A 21,456-nucleotide genomic window follows, 5' to 3' on the forward strand; every position below is an offset into this window, starting at 1 on the left:
ACCAGTTAACAAGACTCTAGGCAGTAATGGTTTCACTTTGTCTTTGGATACATAGTTGCCCTGCACATAGTAGGCGCTAAGTAAGGCAGGTACGGATGGTAGAGTACACAAAGACCCGGGTTCAAATCCTGCCTCAGACGCTTACTAGCTGTGTGATCCTGGGCAAGACCCTTAACCACTGCCTGCCTCAGTTTCTACATCTGTAAAAAGTAGACAACACTAGTTCCTACTTCCCAGGGCTCAAATAAGATAATATTCGTAAGGCGTTTCGCAAAGAGCTCTAGAAATGCTAGCTGACGTTATGAGTATTATCAGTAAAACTGGGCGATGTTAGCAGCCGCAGCCCCAAAGCGCCGTCTCTACTGACGCTGGCTGTGGTTAATAGATAAATGCTGGTGCCTGCGCGTAGGGATGGATCAACAGAAAGATCGGAGAAGGATGGGGGTGGGTCCAAGAACGCCCCTGAAATGAGGGCTGGGAGCTTCCCGTTACTGGGCTCAGCCGGCCCTGAGGATGCTCAGCGTGTGGGCGTAGGAGCCGGGGGAGTACAGGAGCGGGGAAGGTGGGGGGGGTGAATGGTGGGAGGTGGAGAGGGGCGGGGTGGAGAGCACGGCCGCTTCCCTATGCGCCTGCGCAGTGGCCGCCGGCTCGCGTAGCTGCGGAGCGCTCTGGCTAGGCCTCGTTCCTCTCGGACGCAGGCGCGAAGCGCAGGGGCGGGGCGAGGGCGGGGCGAGTGGCGGGAGCAGCCAGTCAGCGGCCTCAACGTGGCACCGCCCCAGTGCCGCAGGCCTCGGGACGGAGACGAGCGCAGCGCGCTCCCGTCGCCCGTCTCCGCAGTCCGTCCGCTGCAGCCGTCTAGAAGGTCTGCAGCTCCCGAACGTCCGAGCTCGCTGCGTTCCCGCCCGGCCTTCGCCCGCCCGCCGACCCCCGCGCGCCGCCTCCATGGCGCCCGCGGCCCCGGCCCCAGCGCTCTGGGGCGGCCGCCGCTGCCTGGCCCTGCTCGGCGCGCTCTTCCTGCTGCTGCTGCTGCCCCGGCCCAGCCCCGCCCTCGCCTGGGACCAGTCGGGTGAGGCCCCCGGCCCGGCCCCCTCCTCCCCCGAGGAGCCCCGTCACGCCTGCCCCTTCCTCACCCCCTGTTCTCGAAGGCTCCCCTCCATCCCTGCCCCCACCCCCGGCCTCTTCTTAGGGAGGCCGCTGCATCCCTCCTCTCGAGGCGACCCCCTCTTCTGCTTTCGCCCCCCTCGCCTTGTCACCCCCTCCCTTCTCCCCTCCTCTCTCCATCCTCCCTGTCACCCCCTCCCTTCTCCCTCCTCCCCATCTCTCTCCATCCTCCCTGTCACCCCCTCCCTTCTCCCTCCTCCCCATCTCTCTCCGTCCTCCCTGTCACCCCCTCCCTTCTCCCTCCTCCCCATCTCTCTCCGTCCTCCCTGTCACCCCCTCCCTTCTCCCTCCTCCCCATCTCTCTCCGTCCTCCCTGTCTCCCTCTCACCCCCTCCCTTCTCCCTCCCCTCCTCTCTCCATCCTCCCTGTCACCCCCTCCCTTCTCCCTCCTCCCCTCCTCTCTCCATCCTCCCACGTCTTTAGTCTGTCCCCCTCCCCCTCTCTTCCTCCTCCCTTGCCAGCATCCCCATCCCCTCCTCTTTGGGCCCCCTCCCCTGTGGCTGCCGCCCTCTCTTCCATCCCTTCGCCCTCCTCCCTAATCCCGCCCCCCCACTGCGGGTGAAGGGGGGTGGGGTCTCGTCCTCCGTTGCCATAATGCGCATTCTTCTGATCCTCCATGTTCCCGTCCTAACCCCCTCTCCCCCCGTCCCCCACGAGCCGTGAGCCCCCCGGGCGGCATCTCGTGGCTCGGCCCCTCGGGGGTTCACCTGTCTCTGGCTGGCTGATGAAACCAGCCAGAAACCCTTTGTCTGAGAAAGGGGGGAGGGGAGGGCGAGTGGGGGCGCAGCCTGGCGGGGACGCCTGCGGACTGGATTCACGGAGCCTTTTCTTTTTAAAACTGCGTTTCACCTGGTCCTGCCTGAACCCGGTCTCCTTATCTCATTTTACACTGGAGGGAACGGGCACATCCCGGGACTTCCCTGAGGGGCGCTTTGTCTTTGTTCCCCTGCCTAGTGTAAAGGCTCATTGGAATGACTGCTGCTCCTGGATGCACTGGGTGATAGTGGCTCCTGCTTTACAGATATGATGTCATTTTTAAATCCTCACAACAGCCCTGTGAAGTAGGTGTTATTTTATTTTACAGGTGAGGAAACTGAGGCTGACAGCCCAAGTGATTTACTTGAGCGGGGGCACACCCCTTGTAAGGGTCTGAGGCTAGATTTGAACTCAGGTCCTCCTGATTGAATGAACTTTGCTCTCTATCCATCCTCCACAAAGCTGATAGAATATTTTTCTTCAGAAGCTTTTGTGGCCCCCCCACTTGTGTCCAGAATGAAATTCAATTGGGCAACAAGCATTTTTTAAGCGTTAACTAGATGCCAGAAACTGTTAACCACTGGGATTGCACAGAAAAAACAAATAGAGTCCCTGTCCTCAGGGTACTTACCCTCTAATGTCACCTAAATTGAAGGTAGAGTGATTATTTGGTTTTTCACAATGAATTACCACTACCCATTAAAGGGTTACTAGGGATGACTAAGCCCCCTTTATCTTTCATACTCTTATGTGAGTGATCCTGGACCACTCACCTCACTTCTGTGTGCCTCAGTTTTTTCACCTGTCGAATGGGGATAAAAACACCTTCAGTACCTCTTTAACAGAGTTGGCTTGGGGCTCTTGGCAGGAAAGTCTGTGTGTGCAGTGTGGAAGTTTGCTGTTTTTGCAAAATTTGTAGGCCATGTTGGCTTGAGTGGCCCCTAGACAGACATTCCTGCTGGGTGACAGCTTGATGTGGCCTGTCTGGGCCAACACGTTGTGGCTTTTGGGTCACAGTGCTTGGTCATTTGCTCACTCGTAGCCCAGAACCTTTCTTGAGCCTGGGCCTCTACCTTCTGTGGTGGTCCAAGGATGGCTGTGGTTGGTGAGAAGCCTATAGGCCAGTCAGTAAATCACCAAGAAAAATCACATTGCTAGCCGAGTGGAGGATGAGTTGGAGAGGGGAGAAACTCAAGGAAGGAAAACCAATTAGAAGGTTATTACAAGAGGTGATGAAGTCTTGAGCTGGGATTTTGACGTGAGTAGAGAGGAGATGCATAAAAGAGGTATTCTGAAACCCAAAGACAAGATGTGGCAGCTGGTTGACTAGGAGTCCAGGTGACTGGGAGGATGGTGGTACCCTTGGTAGTTTAGAACAGGGGTTGGTTTGGGGGGAAGGAGAATGAGTTCTTGGAGTTTGTGCTGTCTGTGGGACCCGTGTCCCATGAGGCAGTTGCTGGTTTGTCGCTCAGGAGACAGGCTCGAGCTGGATGTCAATCTGCATGGAAGAGATGAACACTGATGAGCTTGCCAAGTGAGAAAGGTATACAGCTGGAAGAGGGCCCGGGTCAGGCTGGACCTTCGATTTGATTGGCTGAGGAGCCTCCCTCCACCAATGGGAGAACTAGGCATGTGAACCTGGGTCACAGAATGCGAGTGTTGGAGGAACCCCCAGTATGACAAGGGGCATCGACAGATTTCTGACTCACTCACCACTTCTGGTTGGTAGCATGCCATTCTGCTTTGAGTGGGAAAGCTGGAGAGCAAGCCTAAACTGGCTTCTTTGCAATTTCTGTCTACCCACTGCTGCTGATCCTGTCTTTAGGGCTCATCTCTTCTCCCCAGGCTTCTCTTCAGCAGTTCCTCAGCTACTTTTCATGACACAGACTGGAGGCCTTCATATTGCCCTTCCCTGAGTACCCGCTAGCTTATTCACACCCTTTTAAATTTGTGGTGCCCAGAACGAGAATGTTTTCCTTGAGATGAGGGCTTACATGAGTTGGGTGCAAAAGGGAATGATCATCTCCCTCTTCCTGACAACTCTGCTGTGCTCCCATTAGCTTTTTTGGCCACCACATCACACTGCTGACTCATTGAGCTTGCAGACCCCTAAAACTCCCCAGCTCTTTCAGAACCACTGTCCTTTATCCACTCCTCCCCCATCTTATATTTGTGAAATTGGGGTTTTTTTGAGTCCAGGTGCAAGACTTTACATTGATCGCTCTTGAATTTCCCTTCATTAGCCTTAGCCCGGTATTCCAAGTGGTCAGGGGCCTTTAGAATCCTGAATCTACCATCAGATGTGTTAGCCATCCCATCTCCCCCAACTTGGTGTCATTGGCACACTTGATGCTTTTATCCAAGTTGTTAAAGATGGCACATTATACGGGGCCAAGCACAGCCTGCTGGACTACTACTCTACTGGCCATTCCTGCCACCCTAACATTGAACCATTAACAGCTGCTCTTTGTATCCTGCCATCTCACTTGTTTGTACAGGATGGGCCCAAAGTCACCATGGTTTAACAACTTTTTGAAAATTAAGTTTTCCTATTTATGAGATTTAACTTTTCACACATAATATAAATTCATTTACTATATATACAGTATATGATGCTATGGTATTGTAAATGAAAAACAAAAAATAAAGGAGTCATTAATATTGAAAACCCTTCATGACTTTTGGCCTACTTTGTATTATATGTAATTAATGCCTCTCCATTTGGTCCCCAAGCATAGGAGGGGATACTTTCTCAAAAGTTTGCAATCCACCCAATTTAGTAATCCTGTCCCAAAAAGAAAGTGAGGTTGGTCTGGCATGACTTGTACCTGATGACACACCAGGGGGGCTCTCTGGAGTGACTGCTTCCCTCTCTAGGTATGCAGCAGCCATCTTTTTGATTCCTAGGACAACCCTAGAATGGATCATTAGGGCCAAGCTCACTGGCCCTATAGTCTGATGACTATTGCCTTCCCTTTGTGGAAAATGAGGACGATGCCTGCCCTTTTGCAGTCCTTTGGCACCTGTTCTATTTTCCATGTTCTTTGAACTGTCACTGACAGTGATTCAGCCACCATGTCAGCTGCTCTTTCAGAGCTAAGTGATTTAAATTCACCCAGGGCAGCTGACTGTTTTCTTCCATCTCCTTACTTATCTTGAGCATCTCCTCTTCATTAGTCATTTTTATTCTGTCATTCACAGTGTCCAGGCCAGTCCTTTTTGTGGGAAAAGCAAACAAAATAAGAATGCTTGCTCTCTCTTGCCAGTTGTCATCCTCTCCACTCCATGCAAGGGGCCTGTCTCCAATCCTCTCATTTCTCTCAGTATACCTAAAATCCTTTTTTATTGACCTTAGCTTTCTTTGCTAGCCTCTGCACATTCTGTGCTTTAGCATCAGTAAGTAGAATTAGAAATGTAACTGCATCACCCTAATGATACTATTTTTTTATGAGACCATACTGTATTCTTTTTGGAGGGGAGGGCGGGGCAATGAGGGTTAAGTGACTTGCCCAAAGTCACACAGCTAGTAAATGTCAAGTGTCTGAGGCTGGATTTGAACTCAGAACCTCCTGAACCCCAGGCCAGTGCTTTTATCCACTGTACCACCTAGCTTCCCCCATACTATACTCTTTTTTTTTTTTTTTTTTAGTGAGGCAATTGGGGTTAAGAGCCTTGCCCAGGGTCACACAGCTAGTAAGTGTTAAGTGTCTGAGGTCGGATTTGAACTCAGGTACTCCTGACTACAGGGCCGGTGCTCTATCCACTGCGCCACCTAGCTGCCCCCATACTATACTCTTGTAGTTATTCTGTTACCTGACCTTGGTTTCAGCTTCTTTATGTTTCTTCTTATTATTAATATGTAAGTTAGCTTGGGAGTTCCCTTTGCATCCACATCATTCTCAGACAAATCTCAGTTTGAGGTGGCATAATGGAGAGAGCACTATACTTGGACTCAAGAAGACCTGAGTTCAAACCCAGCTTCCAGCATTTGGGGTTTAGGTCTTTTAGCTTTGTGACCCTGGGCAAGCCCATTTTCCTCAGCTGTAAAATGAGGATAATAATAGCAGCTACCTCTGAAGGGTGTCATGAGGATCAAATGAGATGTTAGGGCTTTGCAAACTTTAAAGTGCTGTATAAATGCTAGTTGTTATTCTTCCTGTTTGGAATTGTTTCCATGTATCTTTAAAATTTTATCTGTGAGACTCTCCCAACCCTCCTGGACTGACTTTCACTGTGGCATCTTAATCCATGGGATCCTCCTTATCTGCCTATATTCCCTCTGAACTCTTTGAAATCTGTTTTCTCTTGATTTGAGATTTATGTCTTGCTGTGTGGTCACTCCCCCCCCCCCCCTGTTCTATCTCAGCAATCAGTTCCTCCCTATGTGTGAGAACCAGATCAAGAATCATTTCCCCTTTTTTGGTTCCTTCCCCTTTTGAAGGATGAAATAATCACTAAGGCAACCCAAGAAGGTGATTGTGGCTCACCTTTTTTCAGTTCCAACAGATGGTCCCCCATCACTCCTCTGTGATGCCTTTGTATCAGGCTTGGGATCTGTTGCAGTCTCTTCATCTAGTTCTTCCTTTTGGCCAGGTGGTCTCTGGCATACTCCAGTGTCATATTAAGTCCTTTTTCTCCTTTGACCTTTCCCCAAATCATCTCCACCATGCTCCCTCTTCCTTCTGGTTCCTGAATTTCCTCCCATGAGTACATCTTCCTATCTTACCCCTGCTTTTATCTACCTTGTCATATCAAATAAGTAATGCTTATGAGATCACATGTGTCCCCTTTTGTGAGGACTCTTGTCTGTTTTTGCCTAAACTTTGGACATTTGCATTTACTCTACCACTCCTTTCTTGCGTTTTGTCTTCTGTGAATTTCTGAGTGGCTCAGGGTTATTTTTCCTCCTTCGTGTGGCTACTTTCTATAGTATCTCACTTGGAGGGAGAGACATACAGACATTCCTCTCCTTTGGCTCCATCCTTTTTGGTTTAAGGTCCTTTTAAGTAAATTTGGCAAATACATTTTTTGTTAGTTTTTGTTTGGTGTGTTCCTTTTCTGACCAGGAATCTGGCAGCCTCCTGTGTTCAAAAGTCATTCTGGGTCACCATCTTCTCAGTGCTCTCAGTAGCCCTCTCATTTCAAATCCAGCACCTTCTCATGTAGTGTAGTGGGTAGAGCCACTTCCTCAGGTCAGGGAGACCTGAGTTCTAAGCTGGACTCGATACTTCTAGCCATGTGACCGTGGGCAATTACCCACTCCCTTTTTCAGTTTGCTTATTTGTAAGTTGGAGATGATAATAGCTAGTACTTCTCAGGGTTGTTGTTGGGAAACAATGAGATAATAATTAAAATGCTTTACAGACCTCAAAGCTCTCTGTAGCAATTATTATTGTTGTTATTATAGGAAGATTTTCTTTTTTTAATAACAACCCCACATAGAAGAAGTCTGAATAGATATGTATGCCTGTTTTCAAGCACTGTCATTTCCGTTTCAAGATTTACAAAGCACCTTCCTGAGGCTTAGAGGTTCATAAATTTAGAGTTGTAAAGGAGGCTAACCCCCTCATTTTACTGATGAGGAAATCAAGAAGTCCAGGGGATCATCTAGGGTCACATAGCTCGTAAATGTCCAGTGAACTTAGCAATCAAGTGCTTATCAGTGTCTACTACATGCCAGGCATTGTGCTAGGTGCTGGGGATACCCAAATGAAAAATGAGATTGATGCTGCCCTCAAGGAGATTATATTCTAGGAGAGATGACAGGGGCAGGTGAACACATACAAAACAAACACCCACAAACACCAACATTTCTATTTAAAAAGAACAGAAAAAGTGTCGTGTTTGAAAAAGAAAAAAGGGAAAGATGATTGTGTTCACAGTGCTTGTGGAAACAGGAACTTCTGCTGGATACAGCTTGGTTTTTTAAAGTGTGTATTAAATGTAACAGCATAATGGCAGTGCTTGTCTGTGTCCTCTCCTGAACTTCCTTCTGCTCGCTACTTGGCCATATCTGGGAAGGTAAGTACTAGTGTGCACCTCCAGTCCACCACCTTTCTCTCAGGAGGTGGGCTGTATGCTCTGCTGTTGGGCCTTTGGAATTTACATTACTGTAGTCATTGTGTGAATTGTTCTGGATCTGCTTTTTTCACCTTGCATCAGTTCATGCAAGTCTTCCCACCAACCCTTCCATCATTTCTTGGGGTGCAGTAATATTCCATTATGATCATATGCATCATTTGGTCATCCATTCCTCTGTTGGGGACCCACTTTGTTTCCAATCATTTGCTTTAACAAAAAGCTGCTATAAATATCTTTGTATTTACCTCTTTCTTTTGGGATATGCAATAGTGAAATTGAGGAGTCAAAGGCTGCGCACATTTGATTTTGGGGGACATAATTATAAATTGACTTCCAGAGTAGCTGAACTACATCATGGTCCCTGTTTTTCCACAGCTCTTCCAGAAATTTGTCCTTTTTCATTTTTTTGGTCATCTTTGTCAATGCACGGGTGTGAGGTGGAACCTCAGAGGTGTTTAAGTTTGCAATTCTGTCACTGTTAGTAAGTTGGAGCATTTTCCTATGGCTGTTAATAGCTTCAGGTTTCTTCTTTTGAAATGGAATTATTTGTCTTTGTTTTATGAACCAACCCTTATTGCAAGTATTTGGTACAAACAAAACAAAACAAAACATAGGGGCAGCTAGGTGGTACAGTGGATAGAGCACTGGCCCTGGATTCAGGAGGACCTGAGTTCAAATACAGTCTCAGACACTTGACACTAGCTGTGTGACCCTGGGCAAGTCACTTAACCCCCATTGCCCTGCAAAAAGAAACCCCAAAACAAAAACCAAACAAGCAAGTATTTGATACAATGTTTTTCCCCCATTTGACCCCTTTCCTTATTCTGTGTGTTAATTTTGTTTGTATAGAAGCTTTTCATTTTGATATAATCAGAATTATCAGTTTTCTTTTATAATTATTTCCATCTCTTGTTTAAGGGAACTGTGAAAAGCATATGATCCGTTCTTCAAGCTTTTTAAAAAAATGGTCTGATCTTTAAGGTCACATATACATTTAGAATGTGGAATCTGGTTTATAAGGTGTTAATCTAAGCTTGATTTCTGCCATATTTGTTTTCATTTTCCCAGGAGATTTTTTTCTTAAACAAATAAGGAGTTCTTTCCTAACTAGTCCGTTTTCCAGTTTATTAAACACTGAATTATTTAGTTCTCTTGTTTCTGGTTCTCTCTTGTGTAGCTTGTTCAGCTGAGCTGCCTCTCTTTTCTAACCAGCCCCAGATGGTTTTGATGACGCCTTTATAGTATAACTTGAAGTCCGGGAGTGCTATTATTCTCTCCCTCCCCCACCCCACCCCCAATCCCTACCGCTTTTTATCATTTCACATGATACTCTACATCTCTTTATTTTTTTTACATGAATTTTTTTATTATTTCATCAAATTTTATAAAATATCCCTTTCGTAATTTGATTGATGTATTAAAAGCATAAATTAACTTTGGTACTTTTGACAAATTTTACATTGGCCCAGCCCCATGAGCCCTGGATAATAGTTCTCCAACTGTTTAATAAGTTGTACTTGATTTTTATTAAGAAGCACTTTATACTTGAATCTGTACAGAAGACGTGCTTTGTTAGATCAGTCCCCTAGCTGCTTTATGTAAATTGTAGTTATTTTGAATGGGATTTTTCTTTTTTATTATTGTATCTTGGATTTTGTTATCGTTCTATAAAAATTCTGTTGATTGGGGGGGGGGGGTTGAGGCAATTGGGGTTAAGTGACTTGCCCAGGATCACACAGCTAGTAAGTGTCAAGTGTCTGAGGCCGGATTTGAACTCAGGTCCTCCTGACTCCAGGGCTCCTGCTCTATTCACTGCACCACCCAGCTGCCCCAATGCTGTTGATTTTTTGAGGGTATGTTTTGTAGCCTGTAACTTTGTCAAAGCCATTAGTTGTCCTGAGAACATTCTTGCAGGACTGTGCCAGACTTTCACATTCCTCTCCTGTTCCTGGCCTTGCTTCCATCTTCTGTACATTTCTTTTTAAAATCTGCTGGCTGGTGAGTTCCCTGTGTATCCACATCAGCCTCTGTAAACAAATTGCGTTTTTCTTCCTCATTGAAATTGTATCCTTTTGTGTCTCCAGCATTTTATGCTTGAGCATCTCCTTCTGAAGCATCTTGGTCCATGGGCTCTTCCCTGTTTGCCCAGAGTTTGGTATCATTTTAGATTGTGCTGTTCTCCTTGTTCAGACTATAGGCTGGAGTGGTTACTTCCCCAGAGAGTTCCCATAATTTCTACCCCATCAATCATTTCTTTTTTTTCTTTCTTTTCTGAAGCTAATTTTTTTTTTCTGTCCATAAGCATTTATTTTCTTTCCTTTCTACCTCTTGCTTCCCTAATAGAAAAAAAAAGACAAAACTTTTGTGATAAATATAGTTAAGCAAAACAAATGCCTGCCCTGGCCACTGGTCTCTTTCTGCACCCTGAGCCTTCCCATCTCTGTCAGGAGGTGAGTACATGCTGTCTCCTGAGCCCTCTGGAGCAGTCCTTGGTCACCGTGTGGATTAGAGTTCCCCATTGTGGGGCTGCTCTCTGCCCTCTGCATCGGCTCACACAGGGCTTTCCAGCCTTTGTCCTTTCTCACAGCATAACGTTATTGCATCCCATTCACAAAGCCTCATTTGAACTTTTGTTCTCCTTTGGAAGGGAACCTTGCTCATAGGTAGTTTTTACATTTCTTTTCAGGAGACACTTTTTATCACACTTTCTTTAAAGGCACATTTTTCATGTCAGAACATTCTACCCCATGCTTTATTTTGTGTGAGGTCAAGTCAGGTGAGTGCCTGTGCTGGTCCGCAGCTTCTGGGGTGGCCTCTCCCAGTCCCTGCTTGTAACCTGACCTAGCTGCCCAGGTCCGTGGGTTTCCAGCTGGCCTGGCCTCATTGTTGTCCATCTTCCTTGGTCTGGGCCCTTATAAGGTCTGTGGCTCCCCACGTCCTTTCCCGTACCTGTAGTGGAGCTCCTCTGCCTTCCTGACCTGGTAAGGTTATGTCCACAAGCTTCATTTCAGCCTGGCAACCGGTCTGGGCCGCAGGGAGGCAGCCAGTGGTGACTGAGAAGCTGCTCCAGGCGGCAGCCAGGCTGGCGATCTCTTGTCCTCTGTCTGTATCATGCTGATATTATCTCTTTTGCTCTGTAGAGAAAATTCTGCTACGGGACATCCAGGCTTTGACCCTCCACCGGGACCGCTTCACCACTGCCCGGAGGACTGCGCCCATCCCTCAGCTGCAGTGCCTCGGCGGCTCTGCTGGGTGTCCTGCCCACATCCCCGAAGTCGTGCAGTGCCGCAACAAGGGCTGGGATGGCTTTGACGTTCAGGTACCGGCATTGGTAGGGACCCTGTCCAGGAGTCTGGGCGGGCTCCTTTAGGAGAGACTGCCTGATTTCACAGAGGCAGAAATTCAGGTCTCAAGGGCAGTGACTTACTCAAGGTCGTGCAGGGAGTCCCTTCCTTGCCTTGATGTACTGTGACCATTCAGCCTGAGATGACCTGACCTCATTTGCCGTCAGGAGAAAGAACACATCCTAGCAGTCAGTCTTCTTTGGATGAGGTCCCTCAGACCTGGGTTCGAGCCGTGATACCCATATGTACTGTGGTGTGACCCTGGGGAGGTCATGGGACTTCTTGGTGGTGCCCCCTTTTCCTCCCTGGGATCACCGGGTCTGGTTTCCCTCCCTCCCTTCCCCCAAGAAAAAGGCAGACTAGATTTCATATACTGCAGAATCAGGCCGTTTGGGCTGCTTCTCCCTCGAGGAAGTGCCAGGATCGTTGGCCTTGAGAGATCCTTGAGTCCAGGGTGTTCCCTCCATCCGTGGAGGGGCAGGCCTGGGGGCCCAGAGGGCGGCCCTGCACGCAGCTGCTTGCTTGTCCCCTCCGTGGGATGACAGCAGGCAGCTGCCTCTTCTGTGCCCTCTGCAGTGGGAATGTAAAGCCGAGCTCGACACGTCCTACCGATTCGGCAAGACCGCCGTGAGCTGCGAAGGTTACGATTACCCCGACGACCCCTACGTGCTCCGCGGCTCCTGCGGCTTGGAATTCAACCTGGAGCTGACCGAGCAAGGCCGGAAGAAATACAAAGAGGCCGGCGGCAGCGGCACCAGCAGCCACGGGAACACCTACGGCTCCAATTACTTCCCTGGGTACGTTGAGAAGATGGATTCCCCCGTGCCCTCTAGCACCAGGGGCCTGTTGGCCGTCGTCGTCCTGCTGGTGCTGGCCTTGGGCGTTTATAAGCTCTTTCTGAAAGCCCAGAATGAGGATCTCCCCCCGCCCTACACTGAGCATCCCCAGGACCACCAGAGGTTCTTCCAGGCGTCCCCACCCCCGCCTCCTCCTCCCCCAGGCTTCAAGTCCTATTTCACAGGTATGTTGCTATGGCTACTCTCCCCCAAGGGATGGCTTCCGGTGTCTCTTGTGAGTGTGGTGACTGCTGCTGTGTCCCTGTCACCATCCCCCCAGAGCTTGCTGGGTTGGGGTGGGTTCTAGGGCATTTTGAAGACCCCACAAAGCTTAGGGTTAAAAGCAGGACTGTAGGGAGGTTGAAACCTTGGCCATGACTTAGGGTGTTTATATGGCTTGGCTGTGTTGTCACACCAGTGGTGAGGTGCATAGAGCACTGGGCCGGGAGTCAGGAAGACTTCTCTTCCTGAGTTCAAATCCAGCCTCAGACACTTCTAGCTGTGTGACCCTGGGCAAGTCATCTAACCCTGTTTGCCTCAGTTTCCTCATCTGTCAAATGAGCTGGAGAAGGAAATGGCGAACCCCGCCAGTGTCTCTGCCAAGAAAGCCCCAAATGGGGCCGTGAAGAGGCGGAGACAACTGAACGACAACAAAGGTTGCCACGCCAGAGTGGTGATTGTTTTTCTCATCTGTAAAGTAGGTACAGCAGTAACCCCATGATCCTGTGAAATCCAAAGGGGAGTGACCTTGCAGATGGTTTTGTCCAAACCCCTCATTTTGCTGATCAAGAAACTGAGGCCCAGCTTAATTCACTCTGCCGAGTTAGAGAATTTGATGGTCCGGAAGACCTGCATAGGAGGCCACTGATTGGGGGGACTTGGTGAAGAGGGGTAGAGAAATGGGGGCAAGGGGACACAGGGAGAACCAAGACACGTTGGGTTTTACTTGGAAATTTCTCCTTTGGGTCTTGGAGAGGGGAGAACTGGCCTCTTCGGGACTGTGTACTACTGTAGGGGAAAGACCAGGGGATGGGAAGTCAGAGGGCCTGCCTTTGAGTCTTGTCCTGAGAGCCTGGTTTTCATGGAGAACCTTGGCTCTGGAGGGTGGGGGGGGGGGGAGGTTCTAAGAGCTGATTGGCTAGGCAATGTGTGGAGGCAGCCTCCTCCTGAGCTGGGGGGCTTGGCCTGGCCTGGGGTGGCCTCCCCTGGGAAGGGGATTCTGCGCTAACACTCGTCTCTGCTGTTTGCATTAGCATCGGGTACCCCCGGATGGGGCTTTGGCAACTCTTTCACGGGTCCCCAAGCGTTTGGCCAATCTGGCCCTGGATTCTGGACTGGATTGGGGACTGGTGGCCTTTTAGGCTACTTGTTCGGAAACAGCAGGTATGCTTCACCACCCGGTGTTCGTTCCTTCCTCCCCTTCCCTTTGGGCTGTGTGTCTGGGACTCATTTTTAGCTTTTGACTCCATCTTAGGATTTTTTTTTTTTTTGGTGAGGCAATTGGGGTTAAGTGATTTGCCCAGGGTCACACAGCTAGTAAGTGTCAAGTGTCTGAGGCCAGATTTGAACTCAGGTCCTCCTGAATCCAGGGCTGGTGCTCTATCCACTGCCCCCATCTCAGGATTTTAATGGGAGTGAATTGAACTGTATTCATCTCGTTTCATGAAGGTAACAGAATTGGTACTGCAGAAAGCTTAGGATTTGGGGTCAGACTCTCCCTATAAATATAGGTGTGAGGCTCCTGTTCTTGGTTACTTGACATAGTTGTAAAAATGCTGACAGGAGCGCTAAGACAAGAGAAAGAAATAAAGGCTGCAGGTGGGCTAAGAGATGAGCACATTGCCTTTCTTTGCTTCAAATGCAATAGCTGAAGAAACCTCGGGATCGCTGAGGCTAGGAATTGGCAGGCATTAATAGCACAGTGCCTGGCACGGAGAGGCAGCTAAGTTGGTTGACTTGAACATAGCACTGCGATCAAAACACATGAAAACCAGCAGTATTTTGACATGATAGCGGAATACAGAAGGAAGCCCAATTATTCAGAATAATTCCAAATGCCTCAGATTTGTGGGAGTCGGTCTCTACCAGGCACACTTGGTGCCTGTTTAGCTATATTACAGAAGGCTCCTTAAGCCAGGAAGGCGTGCGCTCCTGTAATCCTGGCTTCTAGGGAGGCTGAGGTTGGTGGATTGCTTGAGCTGGGGAGCTCTGGTGGCAGTGGGCTAAGCCGTCAGGCATTTACACCATGTTGGGCACCAGTATGGTGAGCCCCCAGTAGCCAGGGGGCCACCAAGGCTGGCCCATGTTGGCAGTGGAGCAGGTGTGCCGATGGGCAGTGAGGTCAGGCCTGGGATTGGCTGCTAAACCTGGTCTCCAAACAGACCCAACAAGGAAATACCAAATGACTCAAATAACAGCGGAGTTATGCCGTGTCGGTAGGACCGCAGGGTGGAGCCCTGAGGACACTAGACACAGTCACCGTGAAGTCCATCTGCAGGAGCTTCAGAGATCTAGGATCTCAGGGAAAACAGAATGAGCCGCAGCAGGGCCCCAAGGCTGTTGGGCTTGGATTTTATTTCTGAACCTGCTCTTGAGTAAACATTGGGTCACCTCCCCTGCCGGTGATCTTCGTGTGAAATCTAAAACCTGTGCTGTTTCTGAAATGGGGCCTGAATGACTCACTAGAGGCCAAACCTCCAGAGCTGAGCCTTCTCTCTTGCCCCTTCTTGCTTTCCAGGGCCACGCCCCTGTCAAACACCTGGACTCATCCTGCGTATCCTCCCCCGTACTTCAACACGTGGAACAATCCGGTGCCCCCGTCCGCTGCCGCTAACTCCCGGAGCTCTGGGTCTCCCTCGAGCTCCAAAACGGGGACGAGGACCACGTCAGGTGAGTTTGGAGCCTTGGTGGTCAGCCGTCCTTCTGTGCCTGGCCCTCCCCAGTGGTGGTCCTTAGAGCACGGGTCACCAGAGTCAGCCCAGACCCTTCTTCCTGCCTCCACCTTCCTTTTTATTTCGGACTGAGTGGGTCTGGGATCGCCACTCCCATGACTGGTCTAGGAAATGGTGTCCGATCCCCTCCCACCGATGGAGGTGGGCACCCTCCTGTCCAGGCTCACACAGGTAGAAGTGACCAGAACCAAGTCTCAGACTCGGGTCTGATGAGGAGCAAGTTAATGAGGAATAGAAAATTGAAGTTCTGCCTTCTGTGGAGTACTTGATAGAAGCCCGAAGGTGCTGACCTTGGGAAAAAATAATTTGACCCGAGGTGGTGTGGTATGCCTGCCACCTCTGCACCATTTGGAGCTGGCCCCGTCCCTACATCCTGCCTCTGGTTTGCTGAGCTGTTGCCCGAAGTGGTTGGGATAAACCTAATGGAGTTTTTGTTCTTCCCCTTCTAGGGTTTGCCACCACCAAAAGACGTTAAGAAGACAAGGTGGATGAATAAAACCTTCAGACGCAAATTTCTTATTTTGGGGTCATTTTCTCTTTAAAAAGCTATGTACTAAGAACTGTGGGAAGAAAACGTCTTCAAGTTTAGAGGCGGATGGTTGCTCGTAACACTCTTCGTCATCAGTTCTGTAATATAGCTAAGAGTCAGTGGGCTGGAGGTAGATTTGGCGACCTTTGGCCGCCACGGGCAAGCGGTTTTTTGGCAGCTTCTGAAGGATGCGCACTGCCCTGGCCCCTTGAATGTCTGCGTTCCACCTGCCCCTCTTCCTGTGTGCATCCCTGCCACAGAGAGGACCACTGAGCCCCTGACGAGGTGCGGGCTGGGGGGACGCTTTTTCTCCAGCTCAGCTTCCACAGCCAGGGGCTACTCTAAACGGTCGATGGGAAACTGGCCCCAAGACCCCATCTCCCCAGTAGACAGCTTTCTTCCTTTGCCCCGTAGGGTTGGGTGACGGGGGCAGGCTTTCCAAGCACTTCGAGAGCTTGGGGCTTGTCTGTACAGAGGGAAGCTGGTAGGTGTGTTGGGGGTGGGGGTGCCAACAGCAAACCTTAGAAAGGGGGATTTTTGAGGGCAGCCCGCGTCAGCTGAAGGGATGAAGCCCCTCGCCCGGGGGAAGTGTGTTGTCCCATTTGAGCCGCTGAGAAGTGGATTACGATCCCCATTTTCTTTCTCAAGAGTCCCTTTTGGACTGTTCCCCGCCCCAGGCCTGCTTCCTTCAGCCATTTGTCCCCCACCACATTATAAGACAGTTTCTCAGGCCGCAGCCTGGGAGCAGGAGGCTCTGAAAGGTGGTGTGCTCACAGCCTCTGACAGGCCCATGCTTGCTGTCTCCTCTGGACCGACCTCCCTGGGCTGTCCAGAGAGACAGGGCAAGCATGACAGCCGAGTCAGACCTCCGTCAGCAGCCCTACTTACTTCTCAAGGACTTCCCTTGTTTAAGTGTGAGCGGAGGCGGGTCGCTGGGGAGTGTACCTAGGAGGATCTCAGCCTCCCTGGCAGAGCTGGAATCCGGAAGAGCCCTCCTTCCTTTGCTGGAGTGAGCTTGTTCAGTCCCTGAGGAGCAGGGAGTGTGTGCTTTGTTTTGTTTTTCAAGCACGGGGGATTCTTTGGTCTTAGGCAGCTGTCTTTCAGGTGAGAAGAGTGAGGAGCTCGTTGGGGTCCATGTTTGCTTGTGTGAGGAGGTAGAGTAGGAGTCCTTGGCTTGTTGTGAGCATGTACTAGGTGAGGGGTGACTGGGGACCTGCTAAGTCTGGAAATTGCATGCTTCCCACCTCTGCCCTCAGAAGCCCAGTCCTCCTAATGCACCACCGCTGTCCACGGTGCTATTCAGGAAACTTGAGGGCTCCAACCAATCAATAGATCAATCTAGCATATCTGTGCCAGGCACTGTGCTGGGTGCCCTCGCTGGGCTTACATTCATTCCAACAGGAGGCAGCTTGTACATAGCATAAGTGTGGACGATGAAAAGGATTACTGGAGGGAGGGAGGGAGGGATGGGCGGGTGGGCGCTGGCAGGGGGAGGGGCCATCAGGGAAGGCTGCTCTGCCCCAGGGGAGGGCTGGAGGGGGTGGGGACGAAGCGCCTCCCACTGCTGCTGCTGTTGCTCTGGTTGGCTTGGTGTCGAGGGTGTTTCGGATGTTTATTCCCTTCTAAATCTGTGTCTTTGCTGGTGGTGCCCACAGCTGCTTGTGCTTGTTCTGTTCGTGTTGTGTTCTGTAAGACATATCTTTGCTCTTTTTCCCTTTCTTGAACTTCAATAAATTAAGCTTGGCCCCAAGGGAGAGTGCCTGGCTCCTTTGTTCCCGTCGATCCCCACTGGTATCTGTTGTTTATGGCCGGGAGGGAAGTTGGGAGGTGGGACGCCGCCTCAGTTTACACCGAACTTTGTGGATCCCTAGAGGCCAACAGTCCTGGTCCTGATGGCCGTGAGATCGAAGCCTGCCCTCGTGCAGCTGATAGTCTGATGGGGTCCATGAAACCACAAATATCAATGCTTCCTGGGGTCCTGGGGAAGAAACAGGATTAGTTGGCAGACACCTGGTGCCTACTGTTTGTTACCCTGAACAGATCACTGACTTCCCAGGGCCTCAGATGGATGCCGAGAAATGAAGTAGCTCTGCTGTAAATCTATGATCTGTTTCCCCAACTTGTACAATAGAGGTGAAGGGAAATGCTCTGCAGGCCTCAGGGTGATAGAAGAGGAGGTGTCCCCTAAAGCAGTGACCTGTGCCAGTCATGGGACTGGCCCCGCTTTCCTGGCGGCTGGGACCAGGCAGCCCTGCTTGACAGGCCCTCAGAATCTGAATAAGGACCCACAGTGCAGGGGGTGAGCGGCAGGGTAAATTGCTCCTACCTTTCCTCCCAGAGCCACTAAGCAGCTCTAGCTATATATAATGTCCTACAAATCAGACAGTTGTCTAGGAAGAACTTGGAATCTGGTGATCCAGTCATGAATATTCACCTACTGAATTCTGAGAAGAAATCACAGGCTTCACCACCCTGCCCGTGCAGGGATCCATGACACAAAAAACCACTGATCTAGATGGTGGGTACTCTTCATTTAGTTTTAGCCATTAGGCTAATCTTGAGTGTTCATGATCTCATTGGGGAGGTCTTGTATCTTCCACAAATGAGCATCTGAAGACCCTCTCCAGATGTAAAGACTCTTCCATTATTAGGCCCTTGTTCAAGACATCCTCCATAACTGTTGGCTACCATTTTTATGTCCTTCTTGATCACAGAGGGCCACTGAAAAGTTCCATGTGGTTACCTTTGTCAGGGAATCATGGAATAACACGTATGAGATTCCATGGTGGAAGGAATGTTATGATCTCCTAATCAAATCCTTTTGTCATGGGGAGGGAGAAAGGAGTAAACATTTACTGTCAAATAGAAATTGTTCTCTGGGTGCTTGATGGAACCAACTCCTTTGTTTCTGTCTCCCGGGAGAACCTACGAGCCGTCCTTTCCAAGCCACAACTCCCCCTGGGCTTCTGGTTTCATTTGTCTTGGTTCAGACAGGTCATGGCTCAGTTCATTTAATTTGCATTTCTCTGATCAATGGTGATGGAGCATTTTTTTTCATATGATTATAGATAGCTTTGATTTCTTTGTCTGAAAACTGGCCATTTATCAGTTGGGGAATGACTTGTATTTTTATATATTTGACTCAGTCCTCTCTGTCTATCTAAACTGTATAGTTAATCTAATAATATGCCAATTCCTTGGTTGCTAGGCAGAGATCTCACACTAAGAGGACCCGCAGTTAAGTCAGGGCTATTGGTGATCTGAAAACTGCCCGTTGAACACTTTGAGCTGCCTTTTCTGCTACAGTCACCTTATAAGTAAAAAGACTGTGTCAGAGTGAGAGATTTTAAATTTTCATTTTAAATTTAATATTTAATTATGTTTCATGGATCACCGTATGCAAAGGAGGCATTGCTAAGTGGCCAGCCTGCTGGTGATGAGGCCTTGGTCCTCAGAAAGAAGACCCCCCCCACACACACACACACATACCATGTTGGCAGGATTGCACACTTTCTGGCCCAGCAGAACCTATCCAAGCTGGTCCCCATTGGCAAACTCATTGTGAGCTCAGGTTGCCTTCATGTCACCATGGGACATCAGAGGGAGGCCTTGTGGTTAGGGGATGATCTCTCATTTCACAAAAGGATTCCTTCGGATGAGTTTTTCTACTTGATGATCTCATTTATAAAAACAATTTATCCATAATTTTTATAGGATACATCTTCAAGCAGAGACTCTTGAGCGTGAAAGAGACCTTTGTGGCCATGTTGCCCAAACTCCTCCACAAAGCTGGCGTGCCTTGGCCTCTGGAAGCTCCCTATTGGTGAGGCAAGTCCATTCCGTTGTTGGACAATTATCGCCATTAAAGCCAATGTGGATGTACATTTCATCTTCACCCATTGGTCTTGGTCCTGCCTTCAGAAGCCACACAGAACCAGGGTAACCCATTTTGAGCCCATCTTCCCTATCAATATTTGAAGATAACTTCCATATTCACCTGTAGCCAACCTCCCTCAGCTGCTGCTCAGGGGAGGCTTCCAGACCCTCCTCATTAGAGTGTGACCTCTGCACAGAATGCTGTTTCTTAATGCCCCTTGTTGATAGTGGTATCCAGAATAGTGCCTGGTGCCCCTGACTTTGGTTGGCCAGGGCAGAGTCTAGTGGATGTATTACCCCATCTGTCAGTGAACATTTATTTAGTACCTGTTACTTGGCAGCAGCATGTAAGACACTGGAGATACACAAGTGAGAATGAGGCCATCCCTGCCCTCCAAGAGTTCAGCTTCTCCTACAAAGTAAAAGCAGTGGTTTTCTTGTAGTTATTTTGAGGAGGAGAATCAGGAAGGGCACAGTCAAGGAGATGGTCCTTGAGCTGAGCACATAGGGGGCTAGGAGTTCCAAGAGGCAGAGGGGAGGTGGTAGGGCATTTTAGGCAGGGGCATAGGCAGGTACAGCCTCTGCAAAGGTATGGAAGTAGGAGATGGAATAATATGCACAGGCAAAACCAAATGGGCCAGGCATCAGGGGTGTAAGGTGGAGTGATCTATAATCAGCTTGGAAAAATAGACTGGAATCAAACTGGTGAAGAGTTGTAAGTGCCAGAGGAGCCTGAATTTCATTCCAAAGGAAGCAAGAAGCCCCAGGGGGCATGGTCAGATGAGTGCTTTAGGAATATCAATGTAGTAGATGGGAGCAGATTGGTTTGGAGAGAGTCATAGACTGATTCAGGGAGACCAAATTGGAGGTCTGGATGAGATAAAAGTGATGAGGGAGAGGGGAATCAATGGCAATTATTCTGAGGAGGTAGAAGCCAAAAAACTTGGCAACTGAGCTAATAATGGTGTCTGAGGGAGAGGGATGACTCCTAAGGGGGTGACTCAAAGAGTGGTGAGAAATCAGAAAGGGAGGAAGAGTGGATTTAGTTAGGGAGATAATGAGTTTTCTTTGGGGTATTGAGCTTGAGATGTCTGGTGGACTGGAAATTAGGGAGAGGGATTAGATTTGAACTCATAACTTCTGTCAGCCTTACTTCCCTCATCTGTAAAATAGCAACAACATCTATATCATTGTAGTGTTGTGAGGATCAAGTGAAATAGCACATTAAAGTGCTTTGCAAACCTTCAAGTGCTACATAAATTATTATTATGGATTATCTGTATAGTGATGATAGCTGAAACCATAGGAGTTGATAAAATCACAGAGAGGGGGAGAGAAGGAGGAGGAGGGGGAGGGGAAGGGGGAGGAGAGAGGCAGACAGTCAAATAGACAGATTGACTGCCTGACCGACTGAGCCCTAGGATACACCCACATACAGAGGAAGGGTTCCTAGGAATAAAATAGCTCTGGAGCAGTGTCATGAAAACTGAGGGAAGAAAAAGTATCTGAAGGAAGAAGTTATTGAAGAGCATTAAAGACAGCAGACTGGATGCGGAACTAGAAAGGAGCATCCTATTTAGCAATGAAGGATTATTAGCCTCCTTGGAGAGAGCAGTTTCAGTGGAGTGGTGGGGACAGAAGTCAGATTGCAGAGGGTTGGGAAGTGAAAAGGTGGAGGCAATGAGGACAAATGGCTTTGACCAGGAGTTTGGCTGTGAGAGGGAAGAGAGATATAGGACGAGAACTTGAGGGGGTGGTGGGGTCACACAAAGGTTTTTTTAAGGATGGGCGAAAGCCAGGCATCCCATTTCTGAGGTTTACTGTCTATGGGTAACTTACGTAGTCCTCCTGCGTTCAGATTCCTCATTTGTAAAATGAAACAGTAGGACTCTAGGGCGTCTGAAATCCCTTCCACCCCTAAT

The 21,456-nt window shown here is 49.2% G+C and overlaps 1 protein-coding gene across 1 annotated transcript; it reads left to right on the forward strand.

Annotated features, from left to right (window-relative positions):
• The first annotated feature begins 747 nt into the window (after nucleotides 1-747).
• Nucleotides 748-17,408, forward strand: SARAF (store-operated calcium entry associated regulatory factor). Its single transcript, XM_043969450.1, has 6 exons — nucleotides 748-1,066; nucleotides 11,139-11,317; nucleotides 11,919-12,363; nucleotides 13,432-13,561; nucleotides 14,916-15,067; nucleotides 15,579-17,408. Exons 1-6 carry the CDS (start codon nucleotides 943-945, stop codon nucleotides 15,602-15,604), a joined length of 1,056 nt encoding a protein of 351 aa, XP_043825385.1. The 5' UTR covers nucleotides 748-942; the 3' UTR covers nucleotides 15,605-17,408.
• Nucleotides 17,409-21,456: the final 4,048 nt, after the last annotated feature.

Source organism: Dromiciops gliroides, chromosome 6, assembly GCF_019393635.1.
Source record: "Dromiciops gliroides isolate mDroGli1 chromosome 6, mDroGli1.pri, whole genome shotgun sequence".
Lineage (NCBI taxonomy): Eukaryota > Metazoa > Chordata > Mammalia > Microbiotheria > Microbiotheriidae > Dromiciops > Dromiciops gliroides.